We start from the raw sequence: 23,156 nt of genomic DNA, 5'->3' as shown, positions 1-23,156 counted from the left end.
AGTGTTTAAGTTCAGTTTAAAAGACTTCAAGAAGTGTGAGTCTGTGTGTGTGTGTGCACATACAGCACTCAGATGTTGGGATGTGGGGATTGAAGCAGAGCAGGAGTGCAGGGATTGTGCAGATAAGGAACCACGAGAAAGATGGACAAAGAAAATGGGAGCAGAGGTGTGAACAAAATATCTATCTATCTATCTATCTATCTATCTATCTATCTATCTATCTATCTATCTATCTATCTATCTATCTATCTATCTATCTATCTATCTATCTATCTATCTATCTATCTATCTATCTATCTATCTATCTATCTATCTATCTATCTATCTAATCTATCTATCTCCACGCTCCCAGCACTCCCCAGCAGCCCGGACTGCCGTCCCTGCCCCCGGAGCCCCTCGCCCCGGGCAGCGCTGCCGGTCCCGCCCTCCCGGGGCCTGCTCCCGCTCCCGCTCCCGCTCCGCCCGCCGGGCTCGGCTCGGGCTCGGCTCTGGCCCGGCCCCGGGGCGGGGCGGCGATCGGAGCGGCGGCCAGGTGACCTTGGCGGGCAGAGCGAGGCTGCGCCCGCCGCCGGGGAAGCTGGGTGCGGAGACGGCCGAGATGGTGGAGGACGGCGGCGAGGAGGAGGCGGAGGGGGAGAGCGGGGAGGTGCCGGCGGCGCCGCCGCAGCAGCAGCAGCGCTGCAATGGCTTCCTGCCCGGCAAGGAGGCGGCGGGCGGCGGGCAGCCGGCGGCCCCGGCGGCCCCGGAGGCCGAGGAGATGCTGGCGGCGGGCGGCGAGCGGCGGGAGGCGCGGCTGGAGACGCGGCTGTCGCGGCGGCGGCTGGCGGTGCTCGCCGTGTTCAGCTGCTACTCGCTGGTGAACGCCTTCCAGTGGATCCAGTACAGCATCCTCAGCAACGTCTTCGCCGGCTTCTACGGCGTGTCCTTCACGCAGATCGACTGGCTGTCCATGGTGTATATGGTGGCCTACGTGCCGCTGATCCTGCCGGCCACCTGGCTGCTGGACGCCCGCGGGCTGCGGCTCACGGCGCTGCTGGGCGCGGGGCTCAACGCGCTGGGCGCCTGGCTCAAGTGCGGCAGCCTGGCCCCGCAGCGCTACCCGCTCACGCTGGCCGCGCAGGCCGTGTGCGCCGTGGCACAGGTCTTCATCCTGGGGCTGCCCTCCCGCATCGCCTCCGTCTGGTTCGGCCCCACCGAGGTCTCCACCGCCTGCGCCGTGGCCGTGCTGGGCAACCAGGTAGGGCCGCAGGGGAGCGAGGGGGGCTTGGAGGAGTGGGCTGCCTTGGAGCTCGGCATCGAGTCGGAAACGTGGTGCTTGAGTGGGAGAAGCTTTCTGCAGGATGCGGTGTCGGGAGAGCGGCCGGGTGAGGAAGCGGGGCTGCCCCGGGCCGTGTGGCAGTTCCAGCAGCTGCCGGCAGCACAGCAGCCGAAAGAGAACCTTCTCGCTCACATGTGGTCCTGCCCCACTTCCTCTGTCTCATTTTGGCGCTTGGATTCATTTGACTGAATCCACCCCCGTTGGAGGTGAACTTTCATGAAGAGCCCCAGCGACATGTATTGGTTTCTACTTTTTAAAATATGGCCTCTAATTGCCAGGTGCCAGTAGTCAATACCCTGGTGACTCCTGAAGTTTTGTGTAACGCTGTGATAGTTCACATCACTGTTGGGAGCTGATAACTGAGTCACGGATTTCCTCAAGCTCCCTGGTCCTGGCCAGTTTCAGAGAGCTGGAACAGGTGCATCTGAAAGCACAGGTGCAGGTATGATACTTCTTCCTCCTATAGCCTAATTCTCACCTCCTGCCACTGTCCCAGCTTTTTTTTTTTTTTTTTTTTTTCTGCCTTTTTTTTTTTTTTTTTTCTCCTGTGGCAAAAAAATGGCTGAGATTCAAATCAGCATCACTGATGCAGGCTGAGGTCATAGGTAGAGTTTGGTTAAGATAATGAGGAATTTGTTTTTTATCTTGTGAGTCTAATGATTTTATGTTTGTGCACTTTGGATTGTGACAGCAGTGGCATTCATTTTACATATTTACAGTAGGGTGTACCTACACCTAGCCGATTCCTCATTAGCTGATACCTGGCTGTTCACAGTTCTTCAAAAAAACTTTTTTTTTTTTTTGCATTGGAGGTTTCCAGTGGGCAAGTCAACTGTCTCTTTTGGACTGAAGATTTCAGAAATTGTTGGTGTTGTTTCAGCAGTGAGGCAAAAATTTTGGATCTGTATCCTGGTATGAGGTTAAAGGTTTCTTTGGCATGCACTGGTCCTCCCAGTAGCAAGGAGTTACTGGGTTTTCAGTTCTGCAGTAGAGTGTCAAGTATCCACCTTGGAGCCCGAAACTGATGCTTCACTGGGATGCTGAGATGTGGGATTGAAGTGGTGCAGGACAGGAGCAGGAGGGCAGGACTGTGTGGATGGGAGCCACGAGAAGGATGGACAAGGGAAACAGGATCAGGATGTGAACAGAATAAGCCGTGGATATTTCTGGAGTGTATTCCTCTCCAGAAGCTAGGACTGATCTCAGTGTGCCTGTTGAAGTGTGTTAATAGAACAACAGAATTTCTCTATTCTCGCATTTTATTTCCTTAAAAAAAACCCTAAAACCTCTCAAAGGCTAGATTGAAAAAGTAGCAGGAATTTAGGCACTTGGAAGGTAGCAGTAATGTCTGTGTATCCACTGCAGTTCCCTTCTGCATACACATTCCTGCTGGGTCTCCGTGTCCGGATATCTGCACAGCATGACCTGTGTAACAGAACACTCACTGTACTGGGCAATTGCACAACCTGGACTGTGCCATAGAACACGTTGTTATAACCCACCCAGCTGCTGGTCATCCAATTCCTTATCAGATTGCTTATCACACAGCTTCAGACTGTGTGAAACTTCAGAGCTGCAGCGGGTCGGCAGGGACAGCGGGCAGGGGAGGAACAGAGCAGTTACCAAAATGTAGATCTCACTCCTTTGGGATGCTGATCGTTTGCAGCTGGAACACAAATCAGTGGGAATGCAGTGGTGTACCTGCCAAGGGTTGTTTGGAGTGCCAGATCTCCACAAGTATTTACCATCTTAAGTGAGGCATGCCAAACTCATTGGAACACTTTTTTCCGGCCCTAACCTCTCTAGATGTAAATGATGGGAAATGGTTTCACTCGACTTTCTTGGGACATTGTGGGTACTGCACCGGCTCCTCTTGGGGGAAGAAAAAATATACCTAAAGACAAAAAGTAACTGTGTGCTCAGTTCGTGTTTGTAGGGTTCATATAATGAAGAGTGAGGACAAAAAGAGACAAATTCTTCCAGTGACCTCTGGATACTGTGTCAATATGATGGCCTGGGAAGAAAAAAAATAACAAAACTCTCATCAGGGTATGCACAAAGGGATGTTTTGTAAGCACAGTGGCACACCTCTAATATGTGTGCTTTCTGATTGTTGGACTTGCCACTGTAACAGTCTTTGGTGCTCTTTTTTCATTTAATTTTACCTAAAATAAATGTTCCAACACTTTAAAATGCCGTTAAGTTTTGGGGGAGCAGAAGAGGGAAATAGGAGAATAGTCCAAGACTTGTTCCTTCATGTTTTAAAATGCTTTACATATGTACCCAAAATTTCAGTCTTTTTATGTCTCTTTAATGCAAAATCAGTTGTTATGTTGGCATTTACTCCACACACAAACCCACTACTTCTTCATTCTGTGGTTTTCATTTATTTCCTTAGCAATAATTGTTGAGTTTGCTCTTAATAAGGATATTCCTTTTCTCTGCTCTGTTGGTTCTTCAGTGAACCTTGCAGTCAGGCTTTGCTGTAGTGGAAGGAGCATGACATCAAATGAAGAGCATTTCTGCAAGAGTAGCTGGAATCTTGTGTCATCTGTAGCCCTTCAGCTGCAGGATGACTGATACAAATTTATGTTCATGCGTGGTGTTTACACTTCCTGTGAAAGGTTCTTGTATGTGTATGAAGATTCTTGTACAAGTACTAAGTGTGGTGTAAATATATACACCAAGTGTGGTATTGTAGCTCAATTGAGAAGGGGAAAGGTTCAGCCTGGGTTATGGAAGATCTGGTTGTAAAACAACATCGAGAGCAAGTGGCTCAGAAGTGTGATACTAAAGTTTTATCAATGCTTATTATGATAACAATTTTGAATTTTACCTGGTAAGACTTTTCACTTCTGTTGATTTGTATGTGCAGAGGGAAATTATTTTTGCCTTTTTTTTTTTTCTCTCCTTTCTTTACAGCTTGGTACTGCAATTGGCTTCTTGCTGCCACCTGTTTTGGTCCCAAATACACCGAATGACATTGATCTTATGGCACACAACATCAGCATCATGTTCTACGGAACAGCGATAGTGTCCACACTTCTGTTCTTCTTAGCAGGAGTTGGTAAGTGTTTAAATTACTGGGATTTATGTGCTGGCTACAGAGAGTGTTTACAATGTCTCGCTTTAAAGCAGCTGCCTGCTCAAAGTAGTTGAGGTCACAATTTTTCCAGTTTGTGTTCACTTAGGTGTTGTGCCAGGGTTAAGCAACAGCCAATTCACTGAATGTCATGCTTCACATGGGGTGATTTCTGTTAGAATATTTAGTTCTCTTAGTTTCTTTGCTGCAAGGACTTATGATATAATGTGAATTCACTCTGTTCATCTTACAATTTGTATACAAAGGTCCTGACATATTGCAGATTTTGGTAGCAATCAGATGTGACCACATAACACATCCTTTGTGGATGTGACTCAGTTCTTCCATGAGAAAATCTAGACTTTTTTTTTTCATGGAGTTGTTAAAACTACAAGTCACTTTCCTGGAATTCATCAAGCTGAAACACTTCCAAAAACCTAAAAAACCCCCCTGCATATTAGTTTGGTAGAGATTAATCAAAAATTGTTCCTTCTTCTTTTTCCCCAGTGTTTGAAGAAAAGCCCAAATACCCTCCCAGTCACTCTCAAGCAGTCCTGCAAACTAAACCTCCTGAGGATTACTCCTACAAGCAGTCCATTATTAACTTGTTCAGAAATATTCCATTTATACTTTTGCTAATCAGTTATGGTAAGTGGTGCTATCTGCTTGTATTCTGGCAGAAGGGTTCAAATGTGGGCCAGAAGCATGTAGAATTTTAGTTGTGGGGTTTTTTAAGGGGGAGGGAGTGTCAAACTTTCATTTACTCGGGTGCCAGTGCTGGAAAGTCCATAAGGATGCAAAATATCGCTTATAAGTCCAGATTTTACCTGGCACATAAAAGGCTTTGTGTTGTGAGTCATAAATGTCAGAAGATGAATTCTTTAGGGTAACAAATCAGCATGTCTGCACCTGTAATGACTGAAGCTTTTTTCATGGTACTGCAGGTATTATGACTGGGGCATTTTACTCTGTCTCTACATTATTAAACCAGATGATAGTAACTCATTATGAGGTAAGTTTCTTGGATCTTATCTTTCTCTTTTTCACTGTGCAGTTGCAGAGGTGATATTTATTTTGTAGGTGCTATGTGTGCTCAGACATTTGGTTTCTTTTATACCTCTGTACAGTTTCTTGTGCCATGCAGCTGTGGGAGTCATAGGAATGTTTGTTTGCACTTATGACTGCCAAGAGGTCTGAACTTGACTCTGAATGGAAGCAATTATTAATGAGCACCATATAAATATTTGTTGAAAGGGAGAAGAAGTGAACGCTGGGAGAATTGGCTTGACACTGGTGGTGGCAGGAATGGTGGGTTCGATTATTTGTGGTTTGTGGCTGGATTACACTAAAACATACAAGTAAGTGTGGGTAGGCATGTGTGGGGCTAGGGGTAGGAGAGTGGTGCAATTGCATTAGGAAAATACTCCAACATAAGGGCTGAAATGATTGGCTGATGAAATGCAGTTGGTCCCTGATCTTTTAGTGGTCTGCATGGAGAGAAGTTTCTGTAGCTACAGAGAAAGGTTGAGACTCTCACTGGTTATTGGCCAAAAGAAATGAGGGAGCACAATGCAAAGGGATTTGTCATCTACTCCTGTCTCTTCAGGAGTGTAAGGAAAGCGCTGTAGGTCCTACATACAGTGAACAGGTGGCCCAGTGGGCTGCTTCTCCTAGGAAAGCATAAAGTCTCAAAGCCTGCCCTGCATTGTTTTGTAAAATGGCCAGCTGATGGATTCTCAATTTTTTTATGCTACTCCTGATCCTATTAGTAAGTGTAATGTTTGCTTTAATTCAGGGGTTGACCATGGAGCAGAGCTCTCTTCTGGGGCAGGAGCTCCTGGGTCTATCATCCATGGTGTGGTGCCCCCAGGAGTGAGCACTGCCCTGGAGCACTGTTTGTGATGGAATAGTTCTCCCCTGTGACTCAGTATATTATGTGCCTCTACAAGCCTAATGGATGTTAATGCTGTAGGTTGGCTTTGTTTCTGCGTGTGTTTTGGCTTACAAATATGTGCTTTAAGAATTTGGAAGAGATCCCTTCTTCCAGATTGAAAATAAATAGAACACTGCAATGAGATTTGTTTGACTTGCCTCTTGTAGGCTGACTTTTATTGCTAATAGTGTTGGACTCAGCTGCTCCTGTGTTGATGTATTGTGTAATGGGCAGCACTGCAGAATGGCCAAGAGGTACAGCATAGCAGAGAACTAAAATAGTCTTAAGGTGGTAATATGTGCTGTGATTGTCCATCCTTTGAGGGTTTGAGTCTCTGTCCCTAGCCTGGAGTGAAGCAGCCAGACAATGAAGGGTTCAGGAATGCGTATGTGCTCGCTGCATGCTGAGTTTGAGACAGGATTACATGAAGCAAATTTTATAGCTTTAGAATGGCTTATGTAATGTTCATGTTATCCTTCTATGCTTCAGCAGTGTGCTATGGCGTTCTATGAACAATGTTAATTTTTTGTTGTTGGGTTGCAGGCAAACTACTTTGATTGTTTACATTCTCTCTTTCATTGGGTTGCTGGTGTTTACCTTCACCCTGGACCTCGGATACCTTATAGTGGTGTTTGTGACTGGAGGAGTGCTTGGGTGAGCAATTAAAGAGCACTGCAAGACTTACTGCAGTTCTCTTCTGAAACAAATTTAAATGTTTTACCTAGATGATTCTGTGTATTCTGTCACCATGGTCTCAGCCTATGCCTTTAGCTCACAGTACAGATAGGGTTTCAGCTTCTGTTACATCAGAATAAAGCTAAAGTAAGTCACTTTTCAGTAAATTTCATTTACCATTTTATGGACCTAAGAGAGGTCCCTATGTGACCAGTTTGTCTGGTTCCTATTCAAAAAGCTGTCTGCAGTGAAGTTGAAGCTTTCTCTTGAGCAGTGTGTAGGTGATCAGAGTTTGAGCAGGTCTAGGAAGACTGCCTTCTCTGCATTTTCATTAATCTATGCTTTGACAGCCCAAGCAACATGCTGGTTCCTTTGTTTGCTGTGCTCATAGATACCCAATCTAAAAGCCTCAGGAGGGGCTGAGGGAATGTTGCTGTATTCAGACACAGAAGTCAAGATGAAACCAGAAACGTCTTGAGAGTTTCAGTCTAGAAACCAAACAACATCAGCTGTATTTTAAGCTTTTTCTCTTTGGTCCCCTCAGCTTCTTCCACAGCAGCTTCCAGCAGGTGTTCAAGTGTACAGCCTCACTCCCTACTCATGGCCTCCTTTTGTCCTCTACCATGGATATTTGGGCTGATCAAATGATGATGTTTGTGCATGGCTTTCATATGAAAGTAATTGGCTTCAAGTATGGAGTGGCTTGCAGACTCCTTTGCAAAGGTTGTTTCATATGTATGGTGGTTATGGGAAATAGGACAAACATGTTTTAGCAGCTTTGCCCTAAAGAGAAAGATGTGTGGCTAAAACTCTTGGACCATGCTGAGGGAATGAAGCAGTCACTATTGTTTGGAATTACTGAATTCTGTTAAGTCATGAACCCATGACAATTCAGAATACCAGCTAATTCATAACACCATGTGTGTATGTTAGGTTTTCTTAGCTCTGGTAACAGATGAAGGCCCACCTATCATCCTCTTACTCTCTTCTTTAACAGGTTCTTCATGACTGGCTATCTTCCACTTGGGTTTGAATTTGCTGTGGAAATTACATATCCAGAGTCTGAAGGCACTTCCTCAGGTCTCCTCAATGCATCAGCACAGGTTACAGCATTTTATTTCTTCAAGTGAAGTAATGTTCAGGAATGCCATTATGCTCATGTCTAGGAAGGCTTTCTTAGACTTTGCTAAGTCTCTGTTTTGTTGCTACAGTCCTGATTTTTTAAAATTTGATTTCTATAAGATGTGACCTGGAACTTTTAAAGGCGAAATTACTCTTTTCTGTGTGATCCTGATGCCATTACTTGTTTGTTTATAGATATTTGGAATTATCTTTACACTTGTTCAAGGAAAGCTCACTACAGACTACAGTCCTCGTGCAGGAAACATCTTTCTTTGTGCTTGGATTTTTGTGGGCATTATTTTAACAGGTAATTACAAGTGCAAGTAATGGCTTTTATTTAATGTAAAAACATAGGTGCTTTTAGGATGATGTTGCTAATATATGCACAGCCATCTGACCACCATCTCTTGAGACATGTCCTGAATTTGAGACAGATGTCCATCTCTAGAGTGGGGTGAGAAATTGAAACAAATGCACAAATGGAGGCAGTTTGCAGTTTTCCAAATGCAAGAAATTGCTGATGCACTCTGGAGCTGTGCCAGTGTTTATACATGTTGACTCACAAATGTGCTGAAAGTGCTGAACTATTAAGCTTTTCTTTAAGTGCTTGTGGTTTAAAAGATTTTATTGTCATTGCCTTCTTTGTGTGCTTTGTGAGGAGCAAGCAAGTTCAAATTATCAGTGAGTTCAAATTGCAAAGAAAAAATAGGGGTATTTTGAAAATGTGCTGAAAGCAGCTTCTGTGTGCTTGCACCTTGCAAACATTTCCCTTGAATTGCATATCACTGCAAAGGTGTCAACCAGCTTTCCTTTTCCTTCTTTTCTCAGCCTTAATAAAATCAGATTTGCGAAGACACAATGTAAATTCAGGGATTATGAACTTGGACGTCAAAGCTGTAAGTGGTGACTCTTGTGCATGATTGTATTACCTACTTGAATGCTTGACTTCTACTGGCAGAACAATACCAGCTGCAAAAGAATACTTGACAAGGTCTTATGGCTGGTTCCATGTTCGTATTGAACAACAAAGCCACATGGCATGCTGCTCTCACATATCTGTTTTTCTCCTTAACTCCCGTGAAAAAAACTGAAAAAACTTCTGCTCTCAGAATTTTTTTGAATTTTTTGAATATTTGAGTTTTAAGTGGCAAATAATATTGTTTTATTGCTTGAATCTTGCGTTTTCATAATAGCGGGGAAGCATTTTAAATTGTGAAGCCTTTTTGTTTATTGGGTTGAGGCCGTCCTGTATACTATATATTTTATTTAAAATACCTGCAGTCTCTTCAGATGAAGTCAGTGTCTGATAAACAGAAGCCATGCTGGAGTTTCTATGCAGTGCTGCATAAAGAGCTGGGTTTGTTCTTCTGCTGACACTCTCAATTTAAAGGAAGAGTGAGCCTAGCATTTTCTGATCATCATAAGGCTCCATGTTTCAGCAGTTTTTCCAAGCTACTACAGTTACTAGTAGAAATAAAGCTCTCAGTAGAAAGTTTTTTCAATGCTGTGGGTATTTCATTGCTTGGATCAAGATATGAGACAGCTTTTTGGAGTCAGACATCACAGGATCCTCTGCCATGCTTATTTTTGTGTAGGTGTCTTGCATGCCCAGCAGCTTTTGATCATCTGTGACCAATTTTAGTGTCTGTATGAGGTTCAGAAACTTTGAGCTGGTGCTGCCTGAGCCAACTTGAACCTGAAACCTGCTGGCAGCTGCGGGTGCTCAGTGTGGGTTTCCAGCCGGGGTTGGGGCTGTTCATCACTTATCTGCTTTCCATTATCACCTCGTTAATTAGCCTAGATCATCACCCGGCTTCATTCATATTAGCCAGGGTGTCAGAAAAGCTGCAGTCCTTGCCCTAATGTTGCCATGCATGACTGAGACCTGGCTGTGTTAATAATATTCAGTATCACTTTGATGCTGAACCTTGATCAGGAATCTACTGTGGTTAAATGTAACAGAGAAAACAAAGGGAAATTAATCTTCATGTGACAGATACTTATATGCAGTAAACAGATACTTCAGAGTTATACTAAGAAACTAAATTCTATGTTTGGGCTCTCTTATTACAAAAAGAAAAGAAAATAGGGTTTCATATAATTTGCTTAACTGGGCTAATTAACTACATATACTGTTGGAGCCTAACCTAATAATTACCCAAGAATACTGAGTTTGAGAATAATTCTGTTGAATAACAGCCTAATTCCTGTTGTGTTTTTACTTTTTCATCTTCCTCTTCAGGTACCAGTTGACAGTCCTGTTGAACCTGAAAGCACTACATTAAAGATTCAGTCAGCCTTATGAAGCTGAAGGAAGGTGACTCAAAAATGCACAAGTTTGGTTAGATATGGAATGATATGAGCTAGTGTAATCACTGGATTTGTGTGTATGAATAGTGACATGTGTTTGTTGATATTGGTGGTAGTTGTGTACTGGAAGCTATGAAAATGCTCAGTTCATTTTGCTCAAGAGGCAAAGAATTCACCTTTGTATGGAATATTTATTTTAACATTTTCAAGTCTTGCAGTTTGATTAGTAAAGAACTGTGTGAACACTCTCCAAAGTAGGGAGATGTGCATTCAGGATGCATACTTGAAAAAAATCAGGAGTCTTGAAGTACAGTTGTCATGATCAGAAGTATCTAATCATCTTTTATGCTTCATTCTTGCTGGTGCATTTGAAAAGTCAAAGAGTAGGGAAATGCACAGCAGCAGGATGTTCACGAGTTCATTTTTTTATTTTAAATGTATCTGTATTTGAATATAAGCCAATGATTCCTTCTGGGAAAGTGATAGCACAATACTGAAAACGAGAGATGACGTGTGTGTTTCATACTGGCATCTGACATTTCTTTTGCCTTGAAACTTCTTTATAGGTATCAAAAGGCAGATAAGAGAAAACACTGTTTTTGCTATAGCTTCATTGTAGCATTTCTGGGGAGATTCAAAAAGTTTCTCACTAGATAAGTTGGAGACAAAACATTTCTTATTAAATACAGTAAAAAGGAGGACAAAGGCCTTTGATATCTCTGCTATGAAATATTTATAAACAATGGAACACTACCACACAAGTTTCCTCCACGGAATATTTTGAGTGCTTTCTCATTTAAAGAGAGAGAAGTACGTGTTTACAAAGAGCCAGTGCCTTTACTTTGTAAAGAAGATCCCTGCCTCATCTTGAGTTTAATCAGTGCTGCTGAAGAAATTCCATTTTGTGTGTTAAACCTCTGAATATTTGTGGAGTATCAGAAAATGTGTTCTGTCCTTTTTATGAATTGTATCACTTGTCTCGTGTGAAATTCTTGTGCTTGTGTAACTGAAATCATGTCTTTTACAGTTAGGTAAAAGCTGTAAGGATGACTGAAAAGAAAATAGTGATATTTTCACTATTTCTGATCAATTATTTTCTTTTATACCATTTTAGCTGCAAAATGAGCAGACATTATTAACAGTAACTTTTTGTTACTTCATTTTTCTGTATTTGGGATGGGGTTTTTTTTCAGTTCAGTGCTTTTGAAAATTTTCTCCTTTACCTTGTGCTCTATCTACACACCCACAGAACTGATAGCACTACAATACTATTATTGCTGGGAAAGTCAGACCTGGGTCAGTGGACTTCTTGGAAACATTTCATTTTTAGCTCAGCACAGTGAGCCTGCAAGTTCAGTGGCATCAGTGCTGCTGTGTCTCTGAGTTCCCACAGATGCAGTGCCATCCAGAAGGTGCAATCCTGCTCCAAGTTTTCCACAGGTTGTTACAGCTGGGGATGGGGAATTATTTGACTCTGTGCTGGGCTAGTTGATTTTCTTCACAGTGGCTGACAGGGGGCTGTGTTTTGGATTTGTGCTGAACACAGGGCTGATAATACAGAGATGTTTTATCCTTGCTGAGCAGGGCTTACACAGAGCCAAGGCCTTTTCTGCTTTTCATAGGTCAGAAAAGGTGAGGAAGTTGGGAGTGCCTGGGATGTTGGGAGGACACACAGCCAGGACAGGTGACCCCAGCTGACCAAAGGGAAATTCCAGACCATAGGACATCATGTTCAGTGATGTCTGGGGGGCAGAAGGAGGAAGGGAGGAATGTTTGGAGTGATGGTGTTTTCTTCCCAAGCAGCTGTTGCACTTGCTGGGGATGGCTGAGCACCTGCCTGCCCATGGGAAGCAGTGAATTAATTCCTTGTTTTTCTTTGCTTGTGTGTGTGGCTTCTGCTTCCCCCATGAAGCTCCTTTTTTCTTCTGCCAAAGATACTTGGCTACCTTCTGAAAAGGTTGAAAGAAGATTTTAGCTGGCTGGAAACCCTGCTGGGTCCCTGAAAAGAAAATATTCCTAATAATGAAAGCTTAATTACATCCTGGATTTAATATTCCCCTTCTAAAAGAAGCTTGAAAGTTGGAAACCTATGAGCTATTTTCAGGCAATGATGAAGTATTTAAATGTAAGGCTCAGCAGCAGAATCAAGAGCAAATAAAGAACAAATCAGTATTTTTTATGCAATAGTCTTATCTGTCAAGAAATTAAAGTTCTAGATCATGACAGAAATAAATTTGGAGTAGTTGAGGCTTTGTGGTTTTTGCTTTTAATTTTTGGATTTTAGCAGAAAACATCCACTCAATCAAACATAGAATCACAGAATGTTAAGAGGTTGGAAGGGACCTTAAAGACCATCTGGTCCCAACCCCCCTGCCATGGGCAGGGACACCTCCCACTGGACCAGGCTGCTCCAGGCTCTATCCAGCCTGGACTTGGACACTGCCAGGGCTGGGGTGTCCACAGCCTGCCTGGGCAGCCTGTTCCAGTGCCTCACCATCCTCACAGTAACAAATCTATTCCTGATACCTAAATTAAATTCCCGCTCTTTCCGTTTGTACCAATTTCCTCTTGTCCTATCCCTACAATTCCTGACACAGTCCCTCCCACTTCCCTGTAGTCTCTCTTCAGATAATGGAAGGTTGCTGTAAGTTCTCCATGCAACCTTCTTAGCCTGGAAATTCCACATGCATCTGGAATTGCAAATAGGGGTTCTGACTCTTAGCTTTCAGATCCTGGCTCAGCCCCCCAGCAAGAGTAGAGCTGGGGACTAAAAACCCTAATTGTTTAAAAAAGTAATTGTATCATGAATGGAATTGCACATCAGCTAGGAGAGGATGGTGCAAGAAACCAAGTGAGAACAGGCATCCCAGTCCCATGCATCAGCTTCTGCTTTTCAATTTGCTTTTTTTCTGAGTGTTTCAGGAGAGCTCTGGAGGATGCAAGAGAACACACACAAGGTACACAGTAGGGAGCATAAATAAACAAGGGGACTGCCCCCCAGTAACATCTCTTTCTGTTGCTAAATGCCCATGGTTTATGAGGAAGAAAGAACAAGGGAGGAAGTAGCAACAATACATAGGAATAATTTCAGATTAATAGTGATGCCTTGAGAGGCTACCTAGAACAGAGGCTAGACAGTGTAAAAGGAATAAAGTAAATAAGTAGGTATTTGTTAAAAAGGCCTTCAAAGGAAACACCTTGGGCAGTACAGAGCCCAGCCAGGGCTACACCCAAGATGGGTGATGGGTCACACATTTTCACACTTTTGTAAGTTTTGGTCCATTTACATATTGGGGTTAATTGTCCAGTTACAGCTTCAGGTTATGAAGTCCCATCCTCCCAGATTGCTCTCCTCAGTTTTCTCTTTTGGGCCCAAAACTGCAATGGTGTCCTGGGTTCTCAGGCTGGAAAAGGATTGTTTTGTCAAAGTAAACTGTGAAGAGAATTTGCTAACACTTCATATGAACTTCACAGTTATACACTAATGCAGTACAGAATCTGGAAAATATGAAAGCTCAAACTTAAGGCATCAATAGGGCTTTTCTAACTTCAGCCTCTTGGTTATCTCTTTTGTTCAAGGCAGTCTGTTGTTTCAGAGACAATCAGTGGAGTGTGTAATTAGAGCTGCCAACCTATGTTGCCTAATGAAAAAAAGTTTTTTTGAGAAATATTTGTACTACCTTGTGCATCTACAACCAAGTGAAATTTGGTTGAGATGTAAACATTTATTGTTTTCCTTTTCCATTTTGTGAACTCACTAGTTTTTCTGTGTGAATGGGAGTGTGTGACCTTTACAGTTGCTGTCTTTCAATACATGTATGTACAATCCCAAGTGTTACAGGCTATTGATGTTTCATGGAGCACAAGCTGTCATTGTACACAATAATGTGTGATTGCTCCAGCCCCACCATTCGGTCTGAATTCTGTGAAGAAGGAAGAAGTGATGTTAATACAGGAACTGGAATGAATTAAGCAAAAAAATTTCCTAAGAGAAATGTATTTCTGTGTAAGACCCATGTTGTTTACTGCTTATGCCTTTGTTCTACTCATGAAGATAAAAAATGTGTTTTACTGTAATATTTTGGTTTTGTTAATGTCCAATTCTTTATTTCAAGAGAAAATTAAAAGTTCTTAATGAATATTCTCTGATTGCAATACTGTATGTATGTGTATATGTGGATGGCATCATTCCTTCCCATTCTATGTTACTAATAAAGTGTATAATGCCTAAATTGATTGGAGCCAAGGGTAACATTTTTGACAGCTGGTAATACAGCTGCTAATCTGAAAGTGATTGTTTTTTTTTTTTCCTTAGAACCTGCCTTTTAATGTAGGAAATGTGTAAGTGTATGACTTACTGTGACATTAATAAACATACATGTACATGCAGGGTATAGAAATTTATTTTGCACAAGAGTATTGGCATCCAAAGACATTTTCTTGGGGCATAGAATTAAAGTATTAGCATTGGTAGTCAAGTTGTACTGCTCTAGCACAGAGAATTCTCCTTGGCTTTGGAAGAGGTCTGTGAGGAAATGAAGGGGCGAGTTAACCCCTAAAGCAGAACAATCCAAAGGCAGCTTCTTGATGGTAGTGCAGACATTATTTTAATAAAGCACTTGGTTGCTGAGAGATTATCTGGGAGAGAGGGTAGGATAACTTCTGAGACAGGATAGAAGGGAGACATTACATTCAGTTATGGCTAGAATCAGAGGTGTCTTCAGCGGGAGCACTGCAGAACCCTTGTGAGCACTCTGCAAGGTTCTGTCACCTACCCTCAGGCAGTTAGCCCAGGTGTGAGCCAGGAAAATTTGAGGAACCTGCTTCAAAAAATGCAGTCATGGTAAGAAAATGTTTCTTTTTTTTTTTTTTATCTCACTTTTCCACAAAGCTGGAATTCTCTCTCAGCTATTTTGGTATAGGAGATGCTTCACAGAAGGTGGCTGCAGGTGCTGCAGAGCACAGCAAACACAAGCCTTGTGTCATGAAGCAACACTGAGATGCAGTTCAACACTGGGTTGAACTTTCAGGTGAGTTCTTTGTTTTACAACCAGGACCACAAGGTCATGTTCCTCTTATGGTACCTCTATGAAAGCTGCAGGCAATATCCCCAGTTAGCACTGTAATTTAAACATTCCCACAGCTAGGAAGGAACAATCCCAGAAAATCATTATTGTCTAAAGTTTCTTTGGCATTGGAGTTTTGGGGTTGGTAATTTTATTTCTTTTTTCTGGTTAGATTCTCAGTCATTCAAAGAAAACACTAGAAACCTCATCAGGTAAATGGGAAATGTGAAGCCATCCTGCCTATTAGTCAGATAATTATTTCTATATCTAGGAGGAGGCTCTGTGATCCAAAGCTAACAATTATTACCTCTTCCAGAAAGTGATGTGGTTTGTGTATGGATAAAATAGGCAGACGTCTAACAGTCCAGCTGCTTCCTGGGCTGGAAAGAAGCCCAGGAGAAGCCCCTTAGAAGTCTGCTGGATTTCCTTCTGCCTGTGCTTCACAGTGAACTAACCCTATCTGACCAGGCTCTAAATCAATATTTACAGCTCTGTTAAACAACTTTTGAGAAAACAAAACAATAATATCCTGAACTTTGTAGAAAGGACTTCAGCAGATATGTCACAAAGGCTAAGTATTGGCACTGGTTAGGCATAATTACTGATTTGTGAGTAATTATATATTTGTGAGTAACAGCTTATATCTGCTTAATGTCAGGGATGAAAATTCAGCCTCTAGGATGCTAACTTTCAGTGATTCCTCAATAAACTGCTTCTGCTTGTAACAGTGTTTAGACCATTAAAAAGGCAGTAAATCTAAAGGGCATTGTCAGTATTGTGGCCTTGTGTTACGAGTTTCCAGAAACAGAGACAAGATTCTACAAAAGCTACAAAATCCATGCAGATAGAAAAATCCTCGGGAAGTATTGAAGGCTTCAGAAGTTTTTCTAGCCTGCATTAGGCTGAACCAGAGAGGTTTCTTTTTCAGAATGGGGCAGTCCTAAGGCTTTTTAGATGTTGATCACTAGCTTGGTTAAGGTAATAGAGGGACTGCAGCTGACTGCAGAATCAGTTACTCTTTTATAAATCAAATTGTCCAGCTTGCTGCCAAGAAAAAAAGAAGTTAAAATATAACAGTGCAGCTTCCAAGGCTCTGCATGGCATTTTCTCCACTAAATATTGGAAGGCAACTTGATTTTCTCAGAATAATTCATCAGCTGGTTCTGAACAACCCTGCAGGCATTAGACAGAATGTACATCCTGTGTGGAATGAAGAGGCTCTGTCCCACGGGAGTGAGAATGACTCACCCAGAGATCATTAGCTGGCTCCAGGGGACTTGAATTTGTGTTATCTTCTGCTCACAATTGAACAACTGAATTTTCTTCAGGCCCTCATGCTAAACAAAAAAAAAAAAAAAAAAAAATCACTTGGAGGCTACTGCCTAAAGTGTAGCCTTGTTTGATGAAATCATGATTTCTCATCTTGTCACTGCCCCACTGAAGCTTCAAAAGGGTAGAGAAGGCCTCAAAGGCTCAGAAGCTTGACAAAATTGTCCAAAGCAGCCTGTCACCAGGGGAGGTACAGAGGTCCCCCAGCTTTTGGGGAACAGAAAGCCCCATGGTCAGTGTGATTTCTCTCTGACTTATTTCACCTGCTCTGAATGCAAGAATCTCATAAGAGTTGAAATGTCTGCATGCACTGAGAGCATTAAGGAGTCTACTCCAAGTCCACAGCTTGTGTGATTACACAGCATTCCTGAGTTTGATTCCAAAGACAGAAGGTGCTCTGTAGGCTTCAGTTTGCTCTGAAGATTACTATCACTCATGTCATGGCAAAAAATGAAGATGGCTGAAATAAAGTAATTTTGCTCCAGATTACTGTATTTCCTCTAAGAGCTTTATTTTTAAAATGACTGTGATATTTGAATTTTACTGTAACCTTCAGGTGCTTCTGCAGCATTTTGATTACCCTTCAATCATTCTCTGGAAAGGGGAACTCAATCTGCAGAGCACTGTCTCCCAGGGATGCTTGAAGTGATGCTTCAGATCAAAAATTGTTTGATGAAGTCATCAGTGTCGTCATGACACCTTGCAGCACCATGGCATTGGGAACAGTAAATCACACATTTCTCTTTGCAGGTTTCACACAGCATCTCAATTCAAAGGCTTTTGGTGTTTGGGCTTGTGACACATTCTATTGCTAGGCTTAATAACTTTTCCAGTCTGCTTTTCTTCCTTCCTGGAAAGAAAATGCATTTGAGGAACTTTAATAATAAGGAAGACATTTGGTCAGTGTTCCCTAACCAGCATCACACTGTTCCTAGAGGGCACAGGTTATCCCATAGCACAGCTAGACTGCTTAACTTATTTCTGATCAGCAACAACAACTGTGCTTCTAACCTCAAGCAGGCAGGGGTTTCTTGCAGTGCATTTCTCTCTCCAGGAAGGCAGGGATGACTCAGGTGCTCACTTGTCAGCGGAGGTAAGTCCTGACTCTCACCTCTGGTGCCACCACTGGCAGCTCCTTTGTGCCAAGGTCTGTGGGTGCTGATGATTGCTGAAAAGAAATCTCATTTCTAGGGAGCAGATTTTTTTCAGCTACTGCTGTTCTTTACTGCCTGTATTTTTATTATGCAGCTCCCCTGGGAAAAAAAAAAAGAAAAAAGTGATTGTGCTGGGTAATTTACCCTGTGACTAAATGTTAAAGAAATAATTAGTAAAAAAAAAAAAAGAAGCCAATATTCATGGAAGGTTACATTAGTGTTTTCTTGTTTTTTGTAAGCAGAGCTTGCTGCAGAGAACAAATCATGTGATATGGTGTCAAGTAAGACATTCAGAGAAAACTGTATTGATGTAATTATTTTCCCAAGCTACTGCAATGTTTGAGACTGAGACTTTGGAACAAGACAGGAGTAAGGGAGGCTAATTGGGATGCTGAAGTTGTACCACTCTGGAACAACAGTTTCACCTGTATCTGATGCCATCAGTTGTGGACCAGAGTGAGGTGACTGTAGGAAGTATGGAAAAGATTATTTCACCATCAACAAGGGCTCAGTCAGGTTACTAGGACATGCTGAACTGCAATAGGGAGTGGAAAGTGAAAATTTGCAAACCAGTTTTGGGGAAGGTCTGATTTATGGGCTTTTCATGACACTTTGATTTTTTTTTTTTTTTAGTGCTTTTAAAAATCTTTTTTACTGCAAGAAAAGCTTGCCTGTTGGACTAGTCTGAGAACAACTGGAGTCCATCTAGCCCCATCCAAAATAAACACTGTAATGATTTGTTGCAGTAGGATTATTGCAGGAGATCCTGGACTTGCTCAGGCAGAAATCAAAACATGCTGCTGAAGTTCTTCATTGGGGCAGCCAAAGCAGCTGATGGCTACTTTTTCTGCTAGACCATTGCAAAATAAACAGTGGCTTAAGAGTTCTCAGAAAGGGCTACCTTGGGGAACACTCCAAGGAAGCACACCCTCAGGCATTTCTTTTATAGCTTGCCTCTTTTTTTGTTTTTTTGGGTTTTTTAAAGTCTGCTTTAGATATTTATTTTCCCAGTGATCACAGGGAAATTCTATGAGTACAGAAATTTTATTGGTTACGCAAATCGCTCCTGCAAACGTGTACCAACAGCCATGCCATTCCCATATTGCCATGGTTACATCCTTATCACAGTCTGACCTTTCATTTCATCACTGAAAAAATCCCATTCCAACATAATGTTCAATTTAGGAAAAAAGCCCCAAAGAAACAAATGTTATATTCCTTTCAAAGGATCAAATGAGGTCACTGTGGTCTTTTCAGGAAATGGGCCAATATTTGCATTGCAATAATGCAATTTACTTAAAGCAGGCAAAATTTCTTGACCTGTGTTTCCTGCTGCCCTCTGCAAAGCTGAAGCACCCCTGTAGGATTATCCATTGTGGCCTGCAGCCGCTCTGCCGGCTGCTAAGTGCAGAGAAAGCCATTGAGGTCACTCGGCCTGGTTTTGGCAGAACAGTGTGCCCAAGCTGGTGCCAGAAAAATCCATAAACACCAGAGGTTTATGTCCAAAAAAGAGGCAGAGGAGTCCTGCAAGTTTACTTGCATAAAGGAAGAGAGTCCACTGAAGCACAAGCCCACAAACCCTTCTCTCCTGAGGTTTTGGAGAGTGCAGCCTTCTTTTATCCTCAACTCCCAACTACATGTTTCTCCCTTCCTTTCCTTATTGGCTGAGGTACCAGGAAGGTACAGCCTTCACTAAATGCTTACCACATATTCCCCCCTTGAACCTACTATTTTACCCCAAAGTTCAGAAACTCAGGCCGGTGCAGACCCCACTTGTTTGGTTCAGGAGCTGAGCTGTCAGGGCTCTGCAAGGAACCTGCTGCCCACAGTTAGCAGAGACATTGAGCCCTTTTTCAAAGATGTTAGCGTCCACACCTTCACCCATAGAATTGTTTGTAAGGACTCTCTCCTCTCACTGGGAAGGTATCCAGGCTTCAGGCTCTTGACTGAGTGCTGCCAGCTGGAGGTGCTGGGCACATTTCCTGCTCCACCAGTAAGTGATACTGGTACAGCGCTGGTGTCCACTTTTACTGACCTGGGAAACAGCCCAGGTCTGGATCTGTCCTGTTACCATCTGATGGAAGGAAGTAGTGTGAAAAATGTATATTTTATGATTGGCTTTTCACAAATATTAAAATGAATATTATATGTGTTATGTTAGAAAGTCATGCTGTATTAATTTTCTTTACTAGTGTGTTAAATATAGTTTTAGGTTATAAAAAATGTTAAAATAGAAACTATGCTATGTAGGATGCTTTTTTTAAAGAAAGGACTTGCAGTGAGATAGCAGCCACAGAACACCTAAATCTTTCAGAGAAAGAGAATTTATTGCTCTCTTATCAGAAGAAACGAATTTCTTCCTGCCTCGAAGGTGCTGTTAGGATTCAGAGGAAGAAGCTGACGATGACCAGACAGAATCCTGTGTTTGAATGGAATTTATGCATCATGTATGAGATGTATGAATATGCAACAGGCTGTTGTTTTTAAGGGGGAAATCCTCTGTAAACGTGGTGCCCTTTTTCGGGCTGTGCTGCCCGGACGTCCATAACTCTTTGTCTCTATTGTCTCATATTGTCCTAATTGAAATTGTCCAAATTATTATTACTCTAATTGTATTACTATTTTTATAACCATTTTATTACCATTAAACTTTAAAAATTTTAAAAACAAGTGATTGGCATTTTTCACAGGAGGAAAAGATAAACAAGCTTTTGCTTCCCAGCACTGCCTTGGATGGCACCAGATTTGAACACTCCCTTCTTGCACAAAAGAAAACTTAATCTGTTCCTAGGAGGGTTGGAATAAAACGCGTCCTCTGCCCCTGCTGGCTGGGCTGGAGCAGTTGCCCTCTGCCTGCCGGCAGAGGCATCAAAGCAAACGCACCAGGGCCAGCTGTGTGCTGTGGCTCTGAGAATGGTCCTGTTGTGGACTGGGACCCGGGGAATTGCTGCATGGCCTGGCTTGGAGGGCTCCAAGGTTGCAGAGCTGGGGCTGGTCAGGCAGGGCAGGGGCAAGGGCAATCTACTGACCAGCCCATCCTTTGCTGCAGTGCTGCTGCTAGTCTTGTTTCACTTCTGGGTTTGTTGCCCCCCTTGTGGCCCTGGTAGCACAGAGAGGCATTCCTGTTCACAGTGAGAAGTATTTTCACATTACAAGGTTTGTTGATAGTAGAGTCTGGACAAGGCATGACAAAGATCTTAGAAAAGGCTGGAGCTGTGCTGGCAAAAGTTCTGCAGAGCAGAAAACCACTGAATATGCAAGCAGCAAAGCAGGAGCATGAGACCTCACAGGCCATGGGACAGCAAATGACACCAGTCATCCCTCCCCAGCCTGGCTGCAGCTCCCTCTTCTGAGGCCAGGCCAGGCTGGAGCTGCTGCCCAGGAAAGCCTTCTCCTGCTGGCTCCTCGCACCAGAAGGGCTGTTTGGAAACAATGGGTAATAGAGGAAGTGCTTTCCCAGACAAGTCCAAATAAATACATGAATGAACTTCCTCTGCTCAACAGCACAGGGCGGTGAGGGTTTGCTGTGTGGCCAGGCTGAATTCACTTCTGTTTGCTCTCAGAGGGACAGGATAGTGGGACTCCTTGTGGGGGGGGGGGGGGGGGCACTTGGGAGAAGAAGCCTGCTTGGAAAAAGTGCCAATGCTGCTATCACCTTGCTGCCATGGTGCAAATTAAGAGCTATTAGGTTTCCTGCACTTGGTTGTGTAATTGCACTGCAGGGCCTTTTGAATGCTGCATTTAAATGAGTCTGCAATTGGAAATAATGAAGGTTAAAACCCTCTTACATGATGATTCTATGATCAAATTAGTTCCTTTGACCCAGAAAGCAGCTGTGGTAGCAATGAGCTCTGCACTAGGAGTAGGACTGTAGATGGAAGTGCTGTTCAGAGCTAGCTTTAGAAAGGTACATCCATACAAAGGGACTGAATTTCAAAGTTAAACGGGTCTGGCACACTGGGACAGAGGCTGGGCAGGAGCCTGGTGTGAGAGGAAGACCTGCAAACAGAGCAGGGAGGAAGGCAGCTCTGCCTAGAGTCACGGTATCAAAATTAAATGGCCCCACAAGGTGAAAGTTGGGGGCATGATGCATATCCCATCCTGCCCTTACTCATCTTGAGTATCTGTTCATAACTAATACCAGGGAGAGCTTTGGCTAATCCAAAGCAGTATTATTCTATTTTTACACCTCATTTGTAGCTGGTGAGTGGGTTATTAAGACTCTCCCTTAGCTGTAGGGACTTAGGGACTCTACTTTTATTTCCTTAGGCTGTTGCTTTGAAGTCGCCTTTAGCTCCAGGACACCAGCTAACTTCTGCCCTGCCTGTCCAGCCCACAGCTGGCCTTGGACACACTGACTGACCTCTGTGAGTTCAACTTGTCACTCTTCACCTGAGCATCAGGGAGGAGCTGGTAAGAATTTTCTTTCTTTCAGTCCTGATTGGAAGTGGTCTGGATGCTGCAGACTGCTGTGAGCAGAGCTGTGGTGTCCAAACCTTGCCAAGCCCCTGACCTGTCTGGCCAGGGAGAGTCCTTCCCTCTGGCATGGAGCAGGCCCTGACATGGTGGATGCAGGAGGCTTTGAACGACAAAGCACGTGGCATCACTCATCTTCACCCTCCCAGGGTGGATGTAGGGAAACATGATCTGAAGGTTCCTGGCTGCTCTGGGCAGCGAAGCAGCACTGAGCAGGGCTGTGACAGCCTCAGCATGGTTGCCTGTTCCAACAGGGAGCAAGGCTCTGGGATATACATGACAGCCAGCTTGTGTATGAGCATCCTTGAGGGTGACATTGTGCTGTGAAATCCCAGCACTCCAGGCTCTGGCACATGCAGTGTGCCCCTCAGCTGCTCACACATGGATGCCACCACCTGCACTGTCCCATTAGTTCTAAGATCCAGGTCTGAAGGACTTTTCAGGCTTTTCCCTGGCTCTGCTCCGGTGAACTCACAGGCTTTCTTGGCCTTCCTTCCCTTGCACTGTCTTGCCTGAGCCTCCCTTGGCTCCTTGAGAGCCCTCTCCTCTGTGTCTGCATCCATCTGCAGCCTCTCTGGGTCTCTGTGTTTCATCACCTCCCATTGGGAACTCCTCTTGGTGCTCTCACATCTTGCTGATGTTCAGCATCATCTGTGCTCCAGAAGGAGAGACTGTGCTTCCCCTGAGATCC

At 43.4% G+C, this 23,156-nt stretch overlaps 1 protein-coding gene across 2 annotated transcripts; it reads left to right on the top strand.

Moving 5' to 3' along the window:
- The first annotated feature begins 598 nt into the window (after positions 1 to 598).
- On the top strand, positions 599 to 16,811 carry FLVCR1 (FLVCR heme transporter 1). 2 transcript variants are annotated; one of them, XM_058020918.1, is made up of 11 exons: positions 599 to 1,237; positions 4,241 to 4,385; positions 4,908 to 5,048; positions 5,345 to 5,412; positions 5,655 to 5,758; positions 6,877 to 6,987; positions 8,006 to 8,111; positions 8,326 to 8,437; positions 8,959 to 9,026; positions 10,373 to 10,447; positions 15,332 to 16,811. In XM_058020918.1, the coding sequence occupies exons 1-10, from the start codon at positions 599 to 601 to the stop codon at positions 10,433 to 10,435; spliced, it is 1,557 nt and encodes a 518-aa protein (XP_057876901.1). In that variant the 3' UTR covers positions 10,436 to 10,447; positions 15,332 to 16,811. The 2 variants fall into 2 exon arrangements, with proteins under 2 accessions (XP_057876901.1, XP_057876900.1); XM_058020917.1 differs by lacking the exon at positions 15,332 to 16,811 and having other exon boundaries at positions 10,373 to 14,672.
- Positions 16,812 to 23,156: the final 6,345 nt, after the last annotated feature.

This window comes from Melospiza georgiana, chromosome 3, assembly GCF_028018845.1.
Source record: "Melospiza georgiana isolate bMelGeo1 chromosome 3, bMelGeo1.pri, whole genome shotgun sequence".
Taxonomy (NCBI): Eukaryota; Metazoa; Chordata; class Aves; order Passeriformes; family Passerellidae; genus Melospiza; species Melospiza georgiana.
The sequence above is the reverse complement of the archived record's forward strand: the minus strand, read 5'-3'. Positions and strand labels throughout refer to the sequence as shown.

Coding starts and splice junctions, on each gene's coding strand:
- FLVCR1 (XM_058020918.1), top strand. CDS start 599: ATGGTGGAGGACGGCGGCGAGGAGGAGGCGGAGGGGGAGAGCGGGGAG. Junction 1,238..4,240: donor TGGCCGTGCTGGGCAACCAG/GTAGGGCCGCAG, acceptor CTTTCTTTACAG/CTTGGTACTGCAATTGGCTT. Junction 8,438..8,958: donor TGTGGGCATTATTTTAACAG/GTAATTACAAGT, acceptor TTCTTTTCTCAG/CCTTAATAAAATCAGATTTG.